Source organism: Cibotium barometz, chromosome 56 (genome assembly GCF_041138505.1).
Source record: "Cibotium barometz isolate CiBa-2024 chromosome 56, ASM4113850v1, whole genome shotgun sequence".
Lineage (NCBI taxonomy): Eukaryota > Viridiplantae > Streptophyta > Polypodiopsida > Cyatheales > Cibotiaceae > Cibotium > Cibotium barometz.
Genome location: NC_141101.1, coordinates 93,178 through 115,449, shown reverse-complemented (window position 1 = coordinate 115,449; position 22,272 = coordinate 93,178). Strand labels below are relative to the sequence as shown.

The 22,272-nt window shown below is 42.4% G+C and overlaps 1 protein-coding gene across 1 annotated transcript in view; it reads left to right on the top strand.

Annotated features, from left to right (window-relative positions):
- Positions 1-10,156: 10,156 nt before the first annotated feature.
- LOC147606765 (uncharacterized) overlaps positions 10,157-22,272 on the top strand; it is a 53,374-nt gene continuing 41,258 nt past the window's right edge. The window contains exons 1-2 of the mRNA XM_086791129.1: positions 10,157-10,301; positions 10,453-10,531. Coding sequence (XP_086647255.1) covers positions 10,178-10,301; positions 10,453-10,531 — 203 coding nt within the window. The 5' untranslated portion in view covers positions 10,157-10,177. The remainder of the gene's footprint in view (positions 10,302-10,452; positions 10,532-22,272) is intronic.

The following is a 22,272-nucleotide window of genomic DNA, read 5'->3' as shown; positions in this document are numbered from 1 at the left end:
AGATATTTCATTAGCAAGTGATTAGTGGTCTTATTAATAGTAGGGTTTCTCAAATTCATTCTTTTCCCTTTCAAATTGTTCATTTTATTCCTTATTTTCATCTTGAAAGAGAGAGAGATCGTGGAAAGTGAAAAAAAGCTAAATTTGTTTATCTCTAAAGTAAACCTGTCAAGTTTAGAGAGAAAGAAGACCATCAAGGGGCTTTGTACAAGCAATCTTATAGGCAACTCCAAGTCAGCTCCTGTGCAAAATAACCCTACGGTTCACACCATGAACAATGAATTCAACAATCACCGAAATGCAAACTACAGCACGTCTTCATCACTTCTAGCCCACAGTAGGTGACTGCTACATAGACGTCATCTTGCCAGAGTCAACAGCCATCACATCACACCAAGCAGTCGGTCGCAGTAGGTAGTCTCACAACTACTTCAATATCTTAGCCAACTCTCAAGTAGCACACAGCAGGCCAAAATATCAACAGTTATAGACATCATTTGTAACATAGGCAGCTTCTGCAAACAAAGCAAACAACATTTGCAACTATATAAAATCACGCATGGGCACGGTGAAAATCTACACACAAGAAGAAGAGAGGCAACATCATCATCGCATCTTTAACATCCCAGCTTAGCAACAAAACGGCAACATCAGATCTTAGGCAGCTCCTTCATCGAAACGACCGTCAATGTGCAGATTGAAGAAAAGCCACAACCTAGGTCGTCCACGCGAAAGAGATAAGGTTGAAAAACCTTTTTTTAATTAAAATTAAAATTTAAAAAAAGCCATCTAAGGTTTAATAAAGCTTATCGTTAAAGGGTGGTTCACATGCAAATATGTGGGGCCCAAAAAAGGCTGTTTACACTTTATCATCTTGGTTCTTGTCACCAACGTGTGCAATTTGGGCATCATCACATGTGTCAAAATCTTCATATTGTAAAACTTATAGCATGCTTGCATCAAATACATCTCAAAGTGTGCATTGATACATAAGTCCTTAATCGGATCATTATCTCAAAGAAAATTTATCATCACATATTGTGACCAAGAAGGAGCATTACTCCAAAAATGCCTGAGTAAAAACCTTTGTAAATGTGGCCAACTGAGCATGCGATCAAAAATCCTCTCACTACCCATCTCTTAAATAAAAATTTGTTGAAAAAAGAATCCTACTTCCTACAAAAAGTGCTTGTATCTAGTCTCTGGGATGACTGATGATGTACCCAACCTATAAAATCATCCCTCACCTAAGAGCCAAAGTAGCATTAAGGGGGGGAAGTGCCAAAGTAGCACATGAGCCAAAGTTGCTCATAGCACACATGGGAATGTAGAAAGTAAAAAGTCAAAACAGACTTTGTAACCGACATCAAACCACCTATCCCACATGTAAGAGAAAAGCCAAGTTGTACTCTCCTCATATAAAAGGGGGACATTTCAAGCAATGCAAATATATCACTTGCACTTATCTCAAGTCTCTTTATGTATCCAAGCTAATTCATCTTGGTGTCTAATTGTACTTGAGTGCATCTTAATTAGCACACTCTCATTATGAGTTTTTTTCATTTCTATCCACCTTAGTTTAGCATTGTGATTAGTGTAGGATTAGTTTATCTTTAGGTAAATGTCTTGTCATTTAGGAGAGCTTGATCCATGATTCTCAACATCGATGTGTGTAGATTAAAGAAAACCCATTGGTAGGAAAATAGATAAAAAAAGCTCAATCCAAAACAAAATTAAAAAACTCATTTGAAAAAAAACTCGGCAAATAGGTTTTATGTTTTATATGTTGATATTATTCCTAATGATGGTGATGATCTAGGATTCTTGTGTAGCCTACTTGTGTAGAATCTTCTTGTTGTGATGATGACCCTCCCCATCATGAAGTTTAGCGGGGGAAGGTCATCGTGCATTCCTGCATGTGGATGTGTTACAACGCCCCACTGACATCATTAGTTGGTTGCTTAATGCTAACCCTAATAATTGTGAAAAGAATATCCCCAAGGCTATCCATACAACATGCATCTAGGGCCTCAAATAGCGGATAATGTGCATGATTAGTGTGTGGACATGCAACTAGGGGCAGCACTGAATGTGACATAATGTTACTCCCATTCTAGGATTAACAAGAGCTACCACCATTGTCTTACATCAAGGAGTCACAGTAGATACACCAAAGGGTCATACATTCAAGATATGAAGCAATAGTGTCCAAAGCTACAACTTGGACGGGCACCCGTAATGGTGTGACAGAGTATTTATGGCAATTCCTGCTTTAAGAGCGTGTGGTAGCAAGTTAGGCTGAAGTCTTAAGTGATGTACTTCATGGATATATTATGAGAGTAGTCATTGTAATAGCATTAGGCCTCTTGTGATCCTAAAGTGCCCGGCCGGCCATAGTTTAAGTGAGTGTGAACACTTATGGCCATGTATATAAGTGAATTTCTCTCATAATACAAAATACTCTCCCATTGTGCAATTGAGTCTTGTTCTTGCTAATTCTCTTGCTAATATCTCTCCCTAATGCATGCTAGTGAGTGTGTGTGAGTGAAGTGAGGTGAGAGGAGGGACGAGGAACCGTAGTGCAACGCGGTGGTGTGACAACGCTCGTGGGAGACACGGTGGAATTGCTTCTCAAGGAGTTGTAGAGCTTGGAGACCTCAAGGGTTACGAGCTCGGCCATTGGAAAGATCCTCACGACAGTTGCGGTTCACCAGTTAATCTTTTTTTGGATGTGTTTCAAGGAGGGTTAGGGTGAGCCTTAACATTTTTGGCGCCGCTGCTGCCGGGGAGCTATCCCTTGGCTTTTTCCATCGTTTTGTCTCTAATCTATGCATAACCCATTGCCCATTATCTTGATTAGTGGTTTTCCATGAAAAAGATGTGGATTTGATGGTGATTTGTGTGAGATTTAGTGTAGAATAGCTCTCTTTTTTTTTATTTTTGAAAAGAATGCTTTTTACATAATTTTTAGATTAATGTGTTGTTTTTATTGTTGTTTTTATGGGTTTTCATGTTCTTAGGGCTTGCAGATAGTTTGTACTAGGCTTAGTTTGCATCCATTGCATCAAACAATGCAAGAAAATGCATTTCTTAGTGAATGTTAGCTCTCTTTAGTTTAAACATAGATCTAAGATCATTAATTTTAGTTTAATTGTGTGTTTTTTGTTGAAATTGTTTGGATTAGAGTGTTAGCAAGCATAAGGAGTATCTTACTAGCTCAAAAAAAATTTTAAAACCATAAAAAAACTCATGAATTTGACTAATTTCTCTTAATGGACTGGTTTTTGTCATTAAGGGTGATTAATCTTGTTCAAGAGGCTAAAAAATTAGAAAATATGTTAATTGGGATCTAAATTGATTATATGATTAGTCAAAATTGGGATTTTTGAGTGTTTTGAGAGCATCTAGATGCATCAAGAGTCTAATTAATCTCCTAATTTAGATTAATTTATACAATTGTTGATGTACATAGATTAGTTTTTTCTTGCTCTATCCAATGATGTGCTCAATTGAGTGAATTAATTAGGGATTAGTGGTTAATTAGAGTCCTTGATTAGTGTAAAAGAGAGAAAGATTAGTGAAAGGATTAATATTAGATTAATCTTTAATCACCTTTTTACATAACTCATTAAGGATAATGAGCATTCAATGAGAAGATGCTTCATGAGTTGTCAATTTGTCCATTTTGGGGGTCATTTATGAAAGATGTAAGGTGTGTCATTACAGGGTTGATTTTTTGATTCCACTTACACTTTTTTGGAAAAATGCCCATATCCCTTTCATTCAAAATTTAAAAAATATTCTCCCCAAAAAAGAAAATTCGTATTTCTCACTAGACTAAAAAAAAAAAACTGAAATTTAATCCCACGTGAAGTCCGGTTCATGCGTGAATGACGACGTGAAAAACCAGTTCACGTGAAAAAAAAAGAAAAATTCCACGTGAACGAAAATCTCATGTGAACGAAAATATGACGTGAACAGATTTCTCACATGAACAAAAATCTCACATGAGTGGAAATATGACGTGAATGAAAAAATCACGTGAACGAAAGTCTGAAAAAAATAAAATTTAAAAAAAATCAAAATTTAATTTCCATGTGAAGTCCAGTTTACGCGTGAAGAATGTTTCACGGCATGAAACAACAGTTCACGCAGTAATAATAATAATAATATTAATATTAATATTAATATTTAATTTCCATGTGAAGTCCGGTTCACGCGTTGAAGAGTGTTTCACGGCGTGAAACAGACAATCACGCGGTAAAATAATAATAATAATAATCAAAATTTAATTTTCACGTGAAGTTCGGTTCACGCGTGAAGAGTGTTTCATGGCGTGAAACAGAAGTTCACGCGTGCAAAAAAAAAGGAACTTAAATATACATAAAAACATAAAAAGTACATAGACAGAAGAAGACAGGATCAAGTCCTACTCAACAACATTACTCAACAACATTTGACAAGAACCTTGCCACACAAAAGGACATCATCACAAGCCAATTACTTAAAATGATGAATGTCGCTTCAATGAATCAAATGAGGAACTGAGAATCACCATCTCGTTTTGATGATTATGTCTATGTTCCTCCAGATCCTTCTCTCTCTTCTCTCCCATTATTAATATCTCTTAGTGTCCCCACTAACAAAAATCTCATGTAACCTTGCCGATGATTGCCAAAAACGAAGTGAGCAAAAAAAAAGGGACTCATAAAAATATAAAAAAGCAATCGTTCGCAAAACCCCCCAACCTGTTAGGAATTCCCAATACACCACTAACCTCTTCATTCATTAACTAAATTTCTTATTTCTTCTGGAGGAACAAAGACCATTGAACGACATTCAACATCAAAGCCATCGACAAAGCTTGTTCATTCTTCCCACACAAAGGTCTTCAACACGATCACGATGAGGACGCGATCGTCATCTCAGGAAGAGGGGAATGTTAATCTCATTCTAAGATTAACAAGAGCTACCGCCATTATCTTACATCAAGGAGTCACGGTAGATACACCACAGGGTCATACATTCAAGATATGAAGCAATAGTGTCAAAAGCTACAACTTGGACGGGCGCCCATAATGGTGTGATGGAGTATTTATGGCAATTCCCGCTTTAAGAGCGTGTGGTAGCAAGCTAGGCTGAAGTCTTAAGTGATGTACTTCATGGATATATTATGAGAGTAGTCATTGTAATAGCATTAGGTCTCTTATGAGCCTAAAGTGCCCGGCCGGCCATAGTTTAAGTGAGTGTGAACACTTATGGCCATGTATATAAGTGAATTTCTCTCATACTACAAGATACTCTCCCATTGTGCAATTGAGTCTTGCTCTTGCTAATCTCTCTCCCTAATGTATGTTAGTGAGTGTGTGTGAGTGAAGTGAGGTGAGAGGAGGGACGAGCGTGTGGTAGCAAGCTAGGCTGAAGTCTTAAGTGATGTACTTCATGGATATATTATGAGAGTAGTCATTGTAATAGCATTAGGTCTCTTATGAGCCTAAAGTGCCCGGCCGGCCATAGTTTAAGTGAGTGTGAACACTTATGGCCATGTATATAAGTGAATTTCTCTCATACTACAAGATACTCTCCCATTGTGCAATTGAGTCTTGCTCTTGCTAATCTCTCTCCCTAATGCATGTTAGTGAGTGTGTGTGAGTGAAGTGAGGCGAGAGGAGGGACGAGGACGCATAGTGCAACGCGGCGTTGTGACAACGCTCGTGGGAGACGCGGTGGAATTGCTTCTCAAGGAGTTGTAGAGCTTGGAGACCTCAAGGGTTACGAGCACGGCCCCATTGGAAAGATCCTCACGACAGTTGCGGTTCACCAGGTAATCTTTTTTTGGATGTGTTTGAAGGAGGGTTAGGGTGAGCCTTAACATTTTTGGCGCCGCTGTCGAGGAGCCATCCCTTGACTTTTTCCATCGTTTTATCTCTAATCTATGCATAACCCATTGTCCATTATCTTGATTAATGGTCTTCCATGAAAAAGATATGGATTTGATGGTGATTTGTGTGAGATTTGGTGTAGAATAGCTCTCTTTTTTGTTTTTGAAAAGAATGCTTTTTACTTAATTTTTAGATTAATGTGTTGTTTTTGTTGTTGTTTTTATGGGTTTTCATGTTCTTAGGGCTTGCAAATAGTTTGTACTAGGCTTAGTTTGCATCCATTGCATCAAACAATGCAAGAAAATGCATTTCTTAGTGAATGTTAGCTCTCTTTAGTTTAAACATAGCTCTAAGATTATTAATTTTAGTTTAATTATGTGTTTTTTTGTTGAAATTGTTTGGATTAGAGTGTTAGCAAGCATAAGGAGTAGCTTAATCTCTCAAAAAATTTCTTAAAACCATAAAAAAACTCTTGAATTTGACGAATTTCTCTTAATGGACTGGTTTTTGTCATTAAGGGTGATTAATCTTGTTCAAGAGGCTAAAAAATTAGAAAATATGTTAATTGGGATCTAAATTGATCATATGATTAGTGAAAATTGAGGTTTTTGAGTTTTTTGAGAGCATCTAGATGCATCAAAACACATAATCACATCAATTGTTTGATCAATTGGAGAAATTTAACTCTCTTTGCTTAATTTTACCTTAAAAAGGAGACTATAATTAAGAGTCTAATTAATCCCCTAATTTAGATTAATTTATACAATTGTTGATGTACATAGATTAGTTTTTCCTTGCTCTATCCAATGATGTGCTCAATTGAGTGAATTAATTAGGGATTAGTGGTGGTTAATTAGAATGCTCATGAGTTGTCAATTTGTCCATTTTGGGAGTCATTTATGAAAGGTGTAAGGTGTGTCATTAAAGGGTTGATTTTTTGATTCCACTTACCTTTTTGGGAAAATGCCCATATCCCTTTCATTCTAAATTTAAAAAATATTCTCCCTAAAAAGGAAAATTCGTATTTCTCACTAGACTAAAAAAAAACCGAAATTTAATCCCACGTGAAGTCCGATTCATGCGTGAAAGACGACGTGAAAAACCAGTTCACGTGAAAAAAAAAGAAAAATCCCACGTGAACGAAAATCTCACGTGAACGGAAATCTCACGTGAACGAAAATATGACGTGAACGGAAAAATCACGTGAACAGAAGTCCAGAAAAAATAAATAAATAAATAAAAATCAAAATTTCATTTCCACGTGAAGTCCGGTTCACGCGTGAAGGATGTTTCACGGCATGAAACAGCAGTTCACGCGGTAATAATAATAATAATAAAATCAAAATTTAATTTCCACGTGAAGTCCGGTTCATGCGTTAAAGAGTGTTTCACGGCGTGAAACAGACGTTCACGCGGTAAAATAATAATAATAATCAAAATTTAATTTCCACGTGAAGTCCGGTTCACGTGTGAAGAGTGTTTCATGGCGTGAAACAGAAGTTCACGCGGCAAAAAAAAAAGCACTTAAATATACATAAAAACGTAAAAAGCACATGGGTAGAAGAAGACAGGATCAGGTCCTACTCAACAACATTTGACAAGAATCTTCTTGCCACACAAAAGGACATCATCACAAGCCAATTACTTAAAATGATGAATGTCGCTTCAATGAATCAAATGAGGAACTGAGAATCACCATCTCGTTTTGATGATTATGTCTATGTTCCTCCGGATCCTTCTCTCTTCTCTCCCATTATTAATATCTCTTAGTGTCCCCACCACCACTAACAAAAATCTCATGTAACCTTGCCGATGATTGCCAAAAACAAAGTGAGCCAAAAAAAAAAGAAAAAAAAAGGGGCTCATAAAAATACAAAAAAGCAATCGTTCGCAAAACCCCCCAACCTGTTAGGAATTCCCAACACTAACCCGTTCATTCATTAACTAGATTTTCTTATTTCTTCCGGAGGAATAAAGACCATTGAATGCCATTCAATATCAAAGCCATCGACAAAGCTTGTTCATTCTCCATCACACAAAGGTCTTCAACACGATCACGAGAGGACGCGATCGTTATCGGGAAGGGGGGAATGTTAATCTCATTCTAAGATTAACAAGAGCTACCGCCATTCAAGGAGTCACGGTAGATACACCAAAGGGTCATACATTCAAGATATGAAGCAATAGTGTCAAAAGCTACAACTTGGACGGGCGCCCATAATGGTGTGACGGAGTATTTATGGCAATTCTCGCTTTAAGAGTGTGTGGTAGCAAGTTAGGATGAAGTCCTAAGTGATGTACTTCATGGATATATTATGAGAGTAGTCATTGTAATAGCATTAGGCCTCTTATGAGCCTAAAGTGCCCGGTCGGCCATAGTTTAAGTGAGTGTGAACACTTATGGCCATATATATAAGTGAATTTCTCTCATAATACAAGATACTCTCCCATTGTGCAATTGAGTCTTGCTCTTGCTAATCCTCTTGCTAATCTCTCTCCCTAATGCATGCTAGTGAGTGTGTGTGAGTGAAGTGAGGTGAGAGGAGGGACGAGGACGCGTAGTGCAACGCGGCGTTGTGACAACGCTTGTGGGAGACGCAGTGGAATTGCTTCTCACGGAGTTGTAGAGCTTGGAGACCTCGAGGGTTACGAGCTCGGCCATTGGAAAGATCCTCACGATAGTTGTGGTTCACAGGTAATCTCTTTTTGGATGTGTTTCGACCAAGGAGGGTTAGGGTGAGCCTTAACAGCATGCACACAAGAAGGTAGTGTTGATAGACATGAGGTGGACAGATGTCATGATGGGATTGGCTATTGTGCATTGGTCACTAGGCATTAGGGACACTTTGTCAACAGGTGGCTCCTCATGGTTAGCCCTTTTGTTTTGCACATAAGGTAGAGGATTCTCATCATATGGTCTGAGACTGAATCCATTTACGAGAATTAGCATTGCCATACCATCCAAAGTGCTCACACAACAGAAAGGTTCTTGTTTACATCATAAATGATGTATGTCTTGCCTTTCTTAACTTTAGCTTACCAAGGTGGGGTCTTATCTTAGAGTTGAATAGTATCTTAGTACCCCCTTTTTGAAACTTTGTGTTTCTGTCGACCCATAGCTTCCTCCACTTCTGTACTATTTTGGCATCCATGTGCTTTGTAGACGTCAAGAGTCCAATGAATGTGGTGAGATATTTATAAAAGATCTCTTGCACCATCCTTTGGAAGGTAGCCAATGCATTCCTTAGCCCGAAAGTCATAGCATTGGGGAGGCAAACACTCCCCCAAGGGGTCTTCTCTCTACAACCATTCTAACTTGATTGTAACCACTCAAACCATCCGAAAAGGAATACATTTCATGGCCATCGATTGCATCCAACATTGAATATATGAATGACAAAGGAAATGGGTCAGAGATGGTTGCTACATTTAGCCTCTTATAGTCCATACATACTTTGAGTTTTCCATTTTTCTTCTATAGGTGAAATCTAGCGTGCCTTTTCCACTGGATAAATGAATCTCATAGTGAGGAACTTGTATATTTCTTCCTTGACTTACCTTGATTATCTGGGGTGCATCCTATACCTTTGCTACGTTATCGATATGGCAATCTTCATCCTCATCTATCCCATCCAAGAGATTGAGACCTCTATATGAAGTGGACTGATTCGAGGGGTCCACATGCTCTCTAAGTGTAACTGAAAATTTGATTTTCTTCTTCCCTCGCTTGATGGTGATCCTATCCTCCTCCCAAATTTGCTTGATTTTGTCAAGGCAAAGCCATGGTCTTCGTAGGAACGTCAAATAGGCACCTGCAATACTATGTATCCTTAACACAATGAGCACAATAGGGAAGTTCCATCCAGCTATCCTTTCTTAGACACTAGGAAAGGTGGTTAGATGGCTAGGAGACGGTGTGTACAAAGCCTTGGGACCTTACTAAGAAGGATGCATGCCAGTGCAAGCTGCTAGTCCGTAGTTTTACGAGAAGGGAGATCTTCTCGTGATAATTGTCCTCGGGTTGCGGGGCTTGAATGGGCACCTTGACAATCTCGGGTGGGCATGGGAGCTGGGTTATCTTCTTATGGGACTTTGGTCGTAGTCTAATATTGTCCTAGTCATATGATGTGGTGGGTCGATCATATGAATCTCTCTGTCAGAAAATTGTACATCAAAATATGTTTGTCCATAGCATGGTAGAGCCCTCCTCTTTCGGTTCCACGCTGGCATGGTATGTCAATCAAAATTAATTTATGGGTGCAAGTGAACGGCAGACAAGTGGCTAGAGTAAAAAAATGGGTTCATCGCCGTCGCCTTATGGGTCCTTTCTGGCTCGTCGCACCTCGTCCTTCCAGCCTTCGCCCATCCAGCAATTGTCGCGCCTTGCCCACAGCCGCAATGCTATCAACCTTGCTGAAGGTAAAAGCGCAGTCGATGCTCTGTGTTTTTTTTTGTGTGTGTGTGTGTGTGTGTGTGTGAGAGAGAGAGAGAGAGAGAGAGAGAGAGAGAGAGAGAGAGTCATCTTATCGTACCCTTTGAGTCCGTGAAACCAAAAGTGTCATGCTTTTAGGGTTTCCCGATTTCCCTGCACCCTCTCATATTAAACAAGCTGCATTTGCTGCCATCTCCGCTGACTACAATCAGTACAGGTACGGCCAATTTTTTAAATCAAGGTGTTCAATGTGTTTATCCTAGTATTTAATGTTCTTTTTATGCCAGGATTGCCTTTTTATCTGTTTAGTTCTTTGTCTCGCTAGATTCTCTAGGAAAAATGTGCTTTTTCGTCATAATCTAGTCTCGAGTTTACGAGAATGAAGAAAGAAATTTGATTGATGTTTGAATAGAAGATCACAAGGGTCTTTGAAATAATGAAACCCCACCAAATTAGAGCTTTCATGTGCACTCCATTTAATGCAGGAAAACAAAAAATGACAACTACATTATCGCAAAAGTACCACAACTATGTAAGATGCAAAATGTTTCAATTCAGAGTGTTGGGGATAGGGGATGGAACCTTGAGTACAAATGCACATAGCACTGTTAGAGACCTAGAGTGTGTGCATGAGCATTATAAGGTGAATTTGGGCATGTTCTTGGATTCATCTAGGTATATATAATACCTATCTCAAGCCTCTACAAGAAGCTCTCCTTGATCAAGGATAGGCTGCAGAACAGAAGCATGCCAAGGTTGAATCAAGCTACCTATCTCTAGCTGGTAGCAGGTGGGTGCTTGGTTTTGGGCATGGGACATTCAGTGTCTCATCACCCAAACTGCATTACCAGTAGATGGCGCTATACAAATGTCTCTAATGGGCGCATCGGGACGGTCTTTTGAGATGCCTTGGGTCTAGTCTATTGCCGTGGTCTAGTCTATCGCCCTGAAGTGAAGGTGTCTCTACCCCACTTCATGATGTTCTTTTCAATTTGAAAAGAGGTGATGAGTGTTTGTGACTCATGAGTGGTATATCTAAATGAAGAGGTCTATGCATCTCTGATCAAGATAAACAAATCAGTTGTGATTATGTAACTTTGTATTTTGAGAAATGGCCTTGTGAAACTGCATTTTCTGAGAAAATTAGGTAGCTCAATTTATGTCCAAATGTAATCCATCTTAGTTTAGATTGATGTTGGAGGCATCATGGTGGCCTTGAACTGATTGATGCCTCAGGAGAGAAGCCATCGAGAAAACCCTAATTCAACCTATGGAATACGCTAGCTAAGGACTGCCCTAGGCCGATCTAAGCTTTGATACCAATGTGACATGCATTGCGGAAGTGTGAATGTGATTAATGGTTGGCAAAAGAGATTATGTTTAGCAAACACACAGAAGAGAAGGAGAGATAGAGCTAATCTAATTATATTGTAAAACATAAACATGTACGACAAACTTGTATCTTGACTTAGATCCGATTATGCATACTGATCTATTGATGCATGCAAAGACTTGCTAATTCACAACTTTGTTGATCTCCTATTGCTTGCTCTTGGGCTAAATGCTTGCTGTGGGCAAGGTGCTCAACCACTTGTCTGCAAGACGAGATGCCTAGAATGAACACTAGGTTGCTTTTTAATAGGCTTGAATGGCCCCTAAATCTGCCCATATACTTGCTAATGAGGATAAACATGTCCATAAGCATCGGGATCAATGGATGCACGCAACTTCTCGAGGTTAAGTTGATTCTCGAGATTTTGAATCCTTGAGAGATTTGTCTTCTCATACAAGCTCAACAACATAGTCCATGCTTTTGTAGTTTTCAAGACGTGTTAGACCATGGTCAACACACTATCTTCCATGCTAGTGACGAATGGAATAGAGAAAGTCGACATCCCTTTGTCTCCAAGCAAGGGCAAGGTCAGTAGCAGCAGCAGGTCGTACAAGGTTGACGTATGCATCTCTTGTTGGGTGGGGTTGAGCGTCAACACCAATGATGGTGTCCCTAAGCTTATAGGAGGACAAGATGGCCTTGATCTTAGAGGGTAATTGGTGCCGTTAATATTTTCAATACCATGTAAGAAGATACAACGTGTGGTATAAACAAGAGAACACTCACAAGAAGTAGGTTCTTTCATAGCACAAAACTTGAAAACTTAAAATTGCACAATAACAGAGATAGAGAAGAATATTGTATTAGTGGAGTGATACAATAGATGGCAAAGCCCCACACCCGTGTTCCAATGAAGGGAGCTTTGATGGCTAATCTAGAACTACTAAGACGGAGGTTGTGTACTAGTAGAAGGTAGGTGGTGCACTCATAGTGATAACTAATGAGTTGTGTGGAGAGGGGGTTGGCTATGTGTCTATATAGGCCTGTATATGCAGGGCGGCCATGACATGATTGCATAGGTTCACGGTCAAGTTGGTGCCACTATCCGTTGTGTAGACCCGGCCCATAAAAATGTACTAGTAACTGCCAGGCAGTTATCCCACCTCCCATGGCCATCTGGGCTCATCTTGGACTTGGTTGGGTCCCCACAATGTTAGGTTAAGGTGTCCAAGAGTAAAGTTCACCTAATCCATGGGTGGACCGTTATGGAGTAACAATTCACTGTAGCATGTAGCCTATTTGGGAGGTGCCAAATCTAATCTAAGCCTTCTCCAACCATATGGCCTTCTAGGCTAGGCCACCATCTCATGTGAATACGAGAAAACCTGATGCCCATGCTATTTAACCATGGCCACTCCTCATAATGGGGGCTATTTAAACATGAGCTAGCTGGTGCTTGGACAATACATATGAGGCAATATGAGGGTGGAGTATTAATATCCAACATTGAATTTATGGGAGTTTGAGGATTTTTTTGGACATTGTATTGCGTTTGGCTCTTTGTAGATGATAAATATTTAGAGAGGAAGTGACTATCACACAGGGAGTTAGATAAAGTAGTGGATGCTAAGCATGAGGTAAAGGAGGAGGCACACATGAAGTAAAATGCCTAAAAAAGCCTAAACTAAGCTATAAAATAGCTGAAAAATATGGGAAAAATCCCTAATTACAGTAGATAAATCCCTAATTACAGTAGATAAATATCTAGATAAAAAGTGGCATAAAATGGGCTGGAAATGACATGTCCAACAGTACACACATATTTATCATGTGTTTACAAGAAAGTGTATATGCACTTTCATTACCCATCAATGAAATCCACCTATTACAAAGCTTTGAAATCAATATGCTGAAATGAAATAACATTTGCAAATTACAAAAGTTGAAATTACACACTATTGAACATATTTTGATGACTACATTTCTAGGTTAGTTCAAAGATTAATGAGAGCAATATACTTTTCTCTACAAAGTTCATTTATACATGTTGTTTCACTTTCTAGGCACTAATATTTGTACACTTTGTTAATTATCTTTATGTGCACTTATAGCCTGAAAACTAAAGATGCTCCCACACTTGTGTTAGTTGAGATGAAGGGTTAGAGTGCATACCCATTCTCCCCTTCATAAGTCACACAAGATCACGGTCTTGAAGATTGCATCAAATTCAAGGTGCAAAGCTTTGAGGATGATCTCATTTGGCAATGGAGGCTTGATCTTAATGAGTCTAGTGCACATTTTAATTTGCAACCTTTCAATGCTGGTTCAATCCTTTTGGTCCATGTCAATGCCCACTAGCGATAGGAAGAAGAAGGTGAGTAGATCTCAAAAAAGAAAGCCCCCATCAGGCTTTGTGGAGGAACTCATTGTTTCTACAACTTTCAAGTGAAATAGCCAAAAGGCCCAAGATGAAGAAGCTGAAACTAGGACCTCAAGTCTTAAGCGAGCCAGCATCCAGCATTTCTCTTAAGATGAAGCAGAACAGTAGCAAGAAAGACCCTCTTAAGGGATAGAGAAGAGGAGTTTCGATTGAGGAGCAGGTTGATAAGTCCATGCATGCAGATATTTTTCACTAGGTCAATCAAGTCACCAACCTTCACTTCAACAAGTCTACAATTGGAAGACAAACGGGTCCCTCTTCAATAGATACAGTTTCAATCGCATTCCAAGTCAAATGAAATTTTCCCATTCCCATAGGTGCACCAGCTTGGCTACTTTAGGTGGGGGTGCCGTGGAAGAAGAGGAAGAAGTAGGAGGGTGAGAAACCTCTATAGTAAGCTTGGGGTGAGGCCGGGAATCATCGAACGAGGTTTCAACAAAGTGAACATCGCGGGAAATCACTAAGGACTTTGTCTCTGGATCCCATAATCTGTAAGCTTTGGATTGAGAACTATAACGAAGGAATTTGCACTTACTGGATTTGGGATCAAATTTGGACATGGCAGAATCAGAGATAAGAGCATAGGCATCACAGCCAAAAACCCTGAGATGTGAAACTAAAGGTTTCTATCGTGTAAAAGCCTCCTCTAGTGTCATATTAGCAATCGCCTTTGTGGGAGAATAGTTGATGATGTAGGCAGTAGTGGTCAGAGCTTCTCCCCAAAAAGAGGCAGGAAGATCGGAAGAAGAAAGCATGGTACGCTTCAAGCCACCTTAGGCTCTAATACCATGTCGGAATGTGCAGTGGAAATGAGACAGAAATTTGGGAGCAAAAAACGTAGAGGTGCAAGAGAGTAGTAGTGTAGAACTCTGCTATAGACACAATATATCCTGTACAACAATGTGGAAGGGCAAGGTGTGCTATATATATGGGCTAGGGCATGCAGTCGGCCTGCAGAAACAAGGCCAACAGCCCCTACATGGGCCGACGACCAGGTTAGCCAACATGACCTGGTCGGCCAACATTTGGTCGGGCCCCTCATGGCCAGCCGACTCCTACAGGCCGACCAGAGAAAGCAAAAATAGCCCCCCCACGACACGCCTACGAAATTGGGAAACATGGACAAAAACGGGGACTCCTCCCGCGGGTGGGCACACCCACATCATAGGTCCTCACTCCCTACAGTGTAATATGGTACAAATAGGAGATGAATGCTAATAGGGTTTAGGGAACTTGCACAGTACACACACACTGAGTGAGGAATAGGCCCTGCCCCCTTTTAGGAATTTATTCAGGAATAGTCCAAGGGCATGCTGGCTAGGATCAATACAACAATGAATACAAAAGCAAACAAATATATTGATGTAGAAATATCTAAGTCGAAATCGATGTTGAGGCACGAGATCTCTGATGTCGAGCACACCACAGGGATGACCCACAAGAATCTCTCACCGGGCTAGTACCAGGTCCAAATCCAAATCCAACAAACTCAGGTCCAATGAATCTAAGTCCAGATCCAGATCCAGATCCAAATCCAAATCCAAGTTCCAAATCCCTAGCTTATCCCTTGATGGCCTCGCTGCATCTAGCTCGCCAAATGTGCCGGGCTGCAATGCTGCTGCAAATCTCCCATCTCTGGCATGAGCCTAGTTGCCAGTGATTTGTAGGTGGGGATGTGATTGGCATTGCTGAAATACTATGGTGAGAGACCTGAAGGGCTAGCCCTCCCCCATCCTCCTCATAAGCCCTGACCACCACAGCCTTTGTGGCCCAAGCGACAATGCCCCATTTAATGATCCGGGTCGAGGCCCTGTCCATACTAAAGATGCGCAGAGAATTCGCTGCCAGATCTGCTAAGCCTTTGGGCAATCCCAAAGACAATGTTGCTGAGACTCCTGAGGGTGGCCACACCGCGGGCAAGCTACTGGCCTACCTCCAACTGCCAACCAAGTGCCAACCGCCAAGCTCCTATGTGCCATTAGCCAAAGAAAGAGGGTGATCTTTCTAGGCCGAAAATTGTCCCATAGCCTCTTCCAAAAATCTGAAAGGAAACGCTGTGAGAGGCCCTATGATGACTGCCAATGTGCTGCTGTTGCCGAAGTGCCATCAATCTCTGGCATCTGGATCCAACCACCTAGCCACGCAGTATATGCAAAGAAGGGGGCATCCAGAGTCTGCTCCCGATCAACGGGATCATGCCAAGTCCACTCTCTCGGGTCCCACTGGAGGCACGTGAGAGGTTGGCACTCCCATATCCATAGTCGCCAGAATCTCTTCCTGGCCACCTTGGCCGGTAGTGGGTCTATGTGTCACTCCCGTACCCGAAAGCCAATCGCCCTCACTCTCTGCAAGGTGCAGCCCCTGAAGTCCTCTAAGGGAAGCTCGGATCTCTCTAGTCTGCAATGGGATCCAATAGAAAAAGTGAGCAGACCATTGCCCTCATCTGCTCCGTGGACTGCCATGAGAATATCATGTCTAGTAAACACACCTAGCCACATTGGGGGAGTCAGGTTTGGGATAGGTGTCAGCCACTCCTGAGGGATAGCTGAGTCAATGTCAATGCTGAGCTTGTCTCTACCCCGGACCCTTGTCAGGCCCCTCTCCTGCACCTCCGGGGTAACTACCTGCGTGCGATCCAACCTTAAAGAGACCTCCTATGCTCAAGGCGCCCCATGATACATGCGGTCGGGCCCCCAACATGTGGCCACTGGGTAAATGGATTAGGGGTTCCACACCAAAGGCTACCGAAGCCGCTCCTCTAAGGCTGTCCGAGCTATCTGTCTAAGGGCTGGCTTGAGATGATCCCAAGCTTGAAGTAAGCTAGCTGCAAATCTGTTCTTGAAAGCTAGACTAAAACCGTAGGCCCGCACCTCTGTGAAAATCTATATAGTACTCTGCAGCCAAGGGCACCCAAGATTCGGGGTGTAGGTTGAAATCTGGGCGGCCAATAGGAAATCCTTCCAGGGCTCACCATCGGGGGCACGACTCTGAATAGCAGGGTCAATGAGGCCTAGCCCCCCCTACGGCGTGATTGAATGATCACTCTCCATGCCACCTTGGCCCTGGCTGGCCTCCTGTCACACTGCCGGCCCATAAGAAGTTCCGAATCAATCGCTGTACCTGGCCAATACATGCCCGAGAGAAGGCCCAACACAAAGTGATGTACCACATGGTGGCAAGAAGTACCTCGTTCGCCACCACCACTCTACCTACTAGGGAGAGCCTCGCAGAACTTCGATATAAAAGTTTCTCCAAATACTCAGAAGAAGCGGGGCGAGCTGCTGCTTAGGAGAGAGATCAATGCCCACCTGGCAACCAAGATAACGAACTGGAGTGCCCCAACTGGGGACCAAGTCCGGGCGGGTGCTAAGCCTACCCAAAAACCACATGACTTGAGCTAGTTGATATGTGCTCCTGATGCGCGGTAGAAAATCTCGATTGCCTCCGCGAATCTCTGGAGATTCTCCACATCTCCTGAAAGGAAAGTTGTTGTGTCGTCTACAAACTCTGAGTCAAGCAACTCCTCCTACGTGCGGAGGGGAAGATGTGGTCCCTGAAGCCCGGTCTCCTGGGCTGAGAGAAAACTACTCATGGCCTCGACGATGAATAGGAAGAGGTAAGGTGCCAAAGGACAGCCCTGCCAAACCGAGTAGGAAAGGGGGAATATGTCGCCACGGGCTCCCTATATGAGAACCTGGCTGCGTGACGCTGAGTAAAGTCTCGAGACTCCACAAATCCACTCCATGGGGAATCCCATCTGGCTCATCATGCCCTTCAAAAAGCTCCAATCCACGCTGTCATAAGCTTTCTCAAAGTCTAGGAGTAGCACTATGAGGTCTTGCTGCCACAAGGGAAATCTCTGGCTAGATAGCCCATCTACCTGCAAATGAAACGTTGGCCTGGAAGGCCTGAATACTCCACTCGCTGAAGGACAGGGTCTCCCTGGAGGCACGGGATAGATATAACGTGTGGCACTGAATCCGACAAGGCAACACAGATGTAGAGGGATGGAATCCCGGCTGCCCATGCAAGGGCTGAGGCAGCTGTGGGGGAGGGATTCCATCGCTCTCCCGATGGCACCACCAATCACTAGGAGAAGAGGAAGGTATTCCTTCCTAAGACTTGGGAAGCAAACTGTCACTGGGAAGCCCGACACACCAGCCAGAGGGTCAGACGCAGGATCGAAGCCGTGCCGCCACGGCGCAAAGAAGGCCTGCGCCGTACGCAATGCAAGGGGGCTCACTTGCATGATTCGGTTTGACGCCATTGGCAAGTCGAACTCCACTTGGTAGTATCCACGCCCCAGAGGGTGAATGTCTGTGATCTTTGCAGGGTCACCAATGAGGCTCACCTGTAAAAGATCCCTAAGTTGTCCGCGTGTAGGGCGGCTACCAACAATCTTGCAAACCAGGCTGGAGGCCTGTAACGTTGCAACGATCGTGGTGAGAATCTGAAGGTCCGCTTCAGAAAAGGATATGCAAGCAACGGTGGCCTTGGTCGGGGATGATGGAGTAGCTGCCATGGAGTCCTCTTGAGGGCGAAGACTAGAAAAGCCGAGACTTGTCGAATAGAGGAATGCCCCGAAGAACCTGAGAATCAACTTGTGAGGAAGGGGAAAACTAGAAGAAAAAAAGGGGGGGGTGGGAAGCGGGAGAGAGGAGAGAGGAAGAAGGAACTGGCAGGGGAGGTGGAGAGGAGGGGAGGTGGCAGCAACAAGGGCAAGGGAGGGGGGGGCATGCGTAGGAGAAGGGGAGGTAGGTGGTGTTGGGTAAGCCAGCGAAGGGGGGAGGGGAAGCTGGCGGGGCAAGTGAGAGGGGGGGGGGTGGGGGGGTGGGGGAGGCGAAGGAGAGGGAGAGGGAGGGCTGGGGGGAGTGGTGCAGATGAACAGGGCAGGCGGGCAAGGGGCGGAACGGGGGGGTGGGGGAGGGGGAGGGGGGTGGGGGGGCGCAGGAGATGCATCAAATGGGAGGGAGCTCAAGAGCACACACGACTCTTGTTGTTTTTTGTAAGAAAACAACGGCTCAATCTCCTCTTGCCAGTAGTGCCTCTGGCTCGCGGTCAACCCAATTTGACTCTTTGCTTTTCTCTGCTTTTTGACCAAGATTGGTGCTTTTCCTTGTGAAAACTTCATGGCCCTGTTCCCATACCTTATTCTACCTGTCCGGTGTCCGGGCACAGGTTCCATCATGTGCGTAGTGCTAAGAGGGCCAAATAGTTACATTCCTTCCCTCTTGTATCGCAGTTGTCCTCAACTGCATACAAGTGTTCCATATGTTCCAAGTATATCCACATGTTCCAGTACTAACCCTGTCTGGTGAGCTTGTGCATCTGGTCTTTCCGGATATCTATGGTGTCATTCGCTCATCTAGCAACATCTCAATGCCTTTTCTTTGACCAATAGCTTTGTTCTTGATGGTACTTATTCATGGCCTATTGCATGTGCTAGATAAAATAAATGCATACTTACCTCTTGCGAAAACTAGATAGAAGATAGTCAACAAATAGGTGTGCATTGTTCACGTCTACTGGGTATTCTAGGTACTGGCTAGGTAGTTTGGAGCCCAGTGGACTATCACATGACATAAATCCAAGCATTGTCCACAAATCAAAAACAACACGCAAAGTCCAAGAAATTCAAACATACATCAGTATGCAATGCACAAGTAATAATCCTCATGTTCATGGATTGTCTTGTCTAGTTTCATCGAAAACGGTGTTGAGCTATCTGGCTCCCAAGGGAAACCGCTCAGTCTATCCTCAAGGCCATCTGGTCACTAGGATCACCCAAGACTTCATCAATAGTCATCTGGGCCAGCTGGTCGCATTGACCGCTCGACTATGAAATCCAATACAGTCATCTGGGCTATCTGGTCGCAAGGACCGCCCGATTGTGAAGTCCAATACAGTCATCTGGGCTATCTGGTCGCAATGACCACCCGACTGTTCATCAATAGTTAGCTGGGCTATCTAGTCGCAATGACCGCTTGACTATGAAGTCCAAAATATCTGGCATCGTTGCCACCCAAACACAAATCTTGCTCCTTGGGTTGCGACCCAAACTAGAGCATGTCCAAATTGTGAGGATTATGTTGTTAATCCCTCATATTGTGTACTAATTACTACTTAAGTACTTAACTTAGAGAACAAGAGACTTCAGGAGAACACTTGAGAGAAGATTGAATTGAATTGATTAAACTGAGTACAATAGGTCTCTTATATAGGAGATGAAGAGACACATTTGAAGAGGAATGTCCTTTGACGAAAGGACATGACCATAGACGAAAGGATACAACTTTAGGCTAAGGGATGTGTCTATTCGATGTAGAGGCACAACCATTCATCAAGGGATACAACCATTCGTCGAAGGGATGTGGCTATTCAATGAAGAGGTACATCCTTTGGCGAAGAGTCGCAACCAGTCGAGGGTAGGGGTTCTCTTGGCTGGTTACTCTTTGCATCTGCAACAACAGGAATGAGCAATGAAGAGAGGATCTGATACATACATACATCACAATCGTGACATTCCCTCCCATTTAAAATAAAACCCATGTGTCAAATGATAGACATCCGTTTGTCAAAGAGCTCTTGAAGAAGATTAGGGTACTGCTGCATGTCTTCATCTGTTTGCCAAGTGGAATCAGACTCATCCAAATCCATCCACTTCACAAGAAATTCAATAGTCAACTTTCTTCTTGTTTCCATCTGTCGCACGTCAAGAATTACTTCTGGAACAAGGATAATATGGTCATCTTCAATTTCTGGTACATATGAAGATAAGTCTGGAACAGGCGAATCTCCTTGAACATACTATTTGAGCCAAGAAATGTGAAAAGTCGGATGAACCTTCCCCCATAGGTGGAAGTTCCAACTTGTAACTGACAACTGAATTTTTCTTAAGAATCTTGAAAGGCCCATAGAAGCGAGGTCGCAACTTTGGAAAAACTGACTTCACTGTTTTGTAGTGGTGAGGTGCCACATACAACAAGACCAAATCTCCTTCTTGAAAATCTGCATGTCGACGATGCTTGTTGGCCTGTTTTTGATATTTTTGTTGCACATGGACCAATTTATCTCGAACTTGCACAAGCACATCTTGCATCTCCTGAACCAACTGATCTGCCAACGCCACTTTGTGTTGTAAAACAAAGTTTGTAGGCACAAGAGGAGTATGCCCATATGCTGCTTGAAATGGAGTTAATCCAATTGCTGAATGATGGGAATTATTATAAGCAAATTCCACGAGTGGCAAATAATCTTCCCATGATGCCAAACGGGATTGAATGTAATGTCGAATCATTTCTTCCAAAATCTAATTGACTCTTTCAGTCTGTCCATCTGTTTGAGGATGATAGGCTGAACTGAACAACAAATTCGTACCAAGAGATTTGAACAAAGACGTCCAAAAATGTCCAGTGAACTTTGGATCTCTGTCAGAGATGATGGTCTTTGGCAAACCATGCAATTTGAAGACATGTTGTACGAACAATGATGCCACATCTTGCAAGGAATGAAATGCACCATTTTGGAAAATCGATCAACCACCACAAGAATCTGAGCATTGCCTTTGGATGAACGAGCAAAGTAGTAATAAAATCCATATTGATACTTTCCCATCTCTCATTGGGAACTGGCAACGGTTGAAGTAACCCTTGAGGAAGTTGTCGAGAGGCTTTCATTATCTGACACGAATGACAAGCTGCTTTGACAAATTTGATAACATCTTGCTGCATCTGAGGCCAGAAGTATGTAGTAGACAAAAGCCGATATGTCTTGTTGATACCAGGACGAGCAGCATAAGGAACTTCATGATGCTCTTGAATGAGAATCTTCCGCAATGAAGTATTGTGAGGCACACAAATGCGATCAGAAAAGAACAGCAATTCATCTATGATGGTGTAGGCTGCAAACATGTTCATTTCTGCAGGACTGGGATTAGAAGATTTGAGAGCACAGAACTCATCTCCAAAATCTCTATCAGTCAAATACTCATTTTTGAAACAAGCAGGGATTTCCATTTGCACATCTGTGATGGCAAAATTAGTGGCTCGAGGCATGCGGCTCAAAGCATCTGCAACCACATTCTAAAGACCAGGAACATACTGGATAGTCATGTGGAAATTAGCCAAGAATTCAATCCATCGGCCTTGTCGAGAGTTCATTACAGGCTGAGTGAAAATGTACGTCA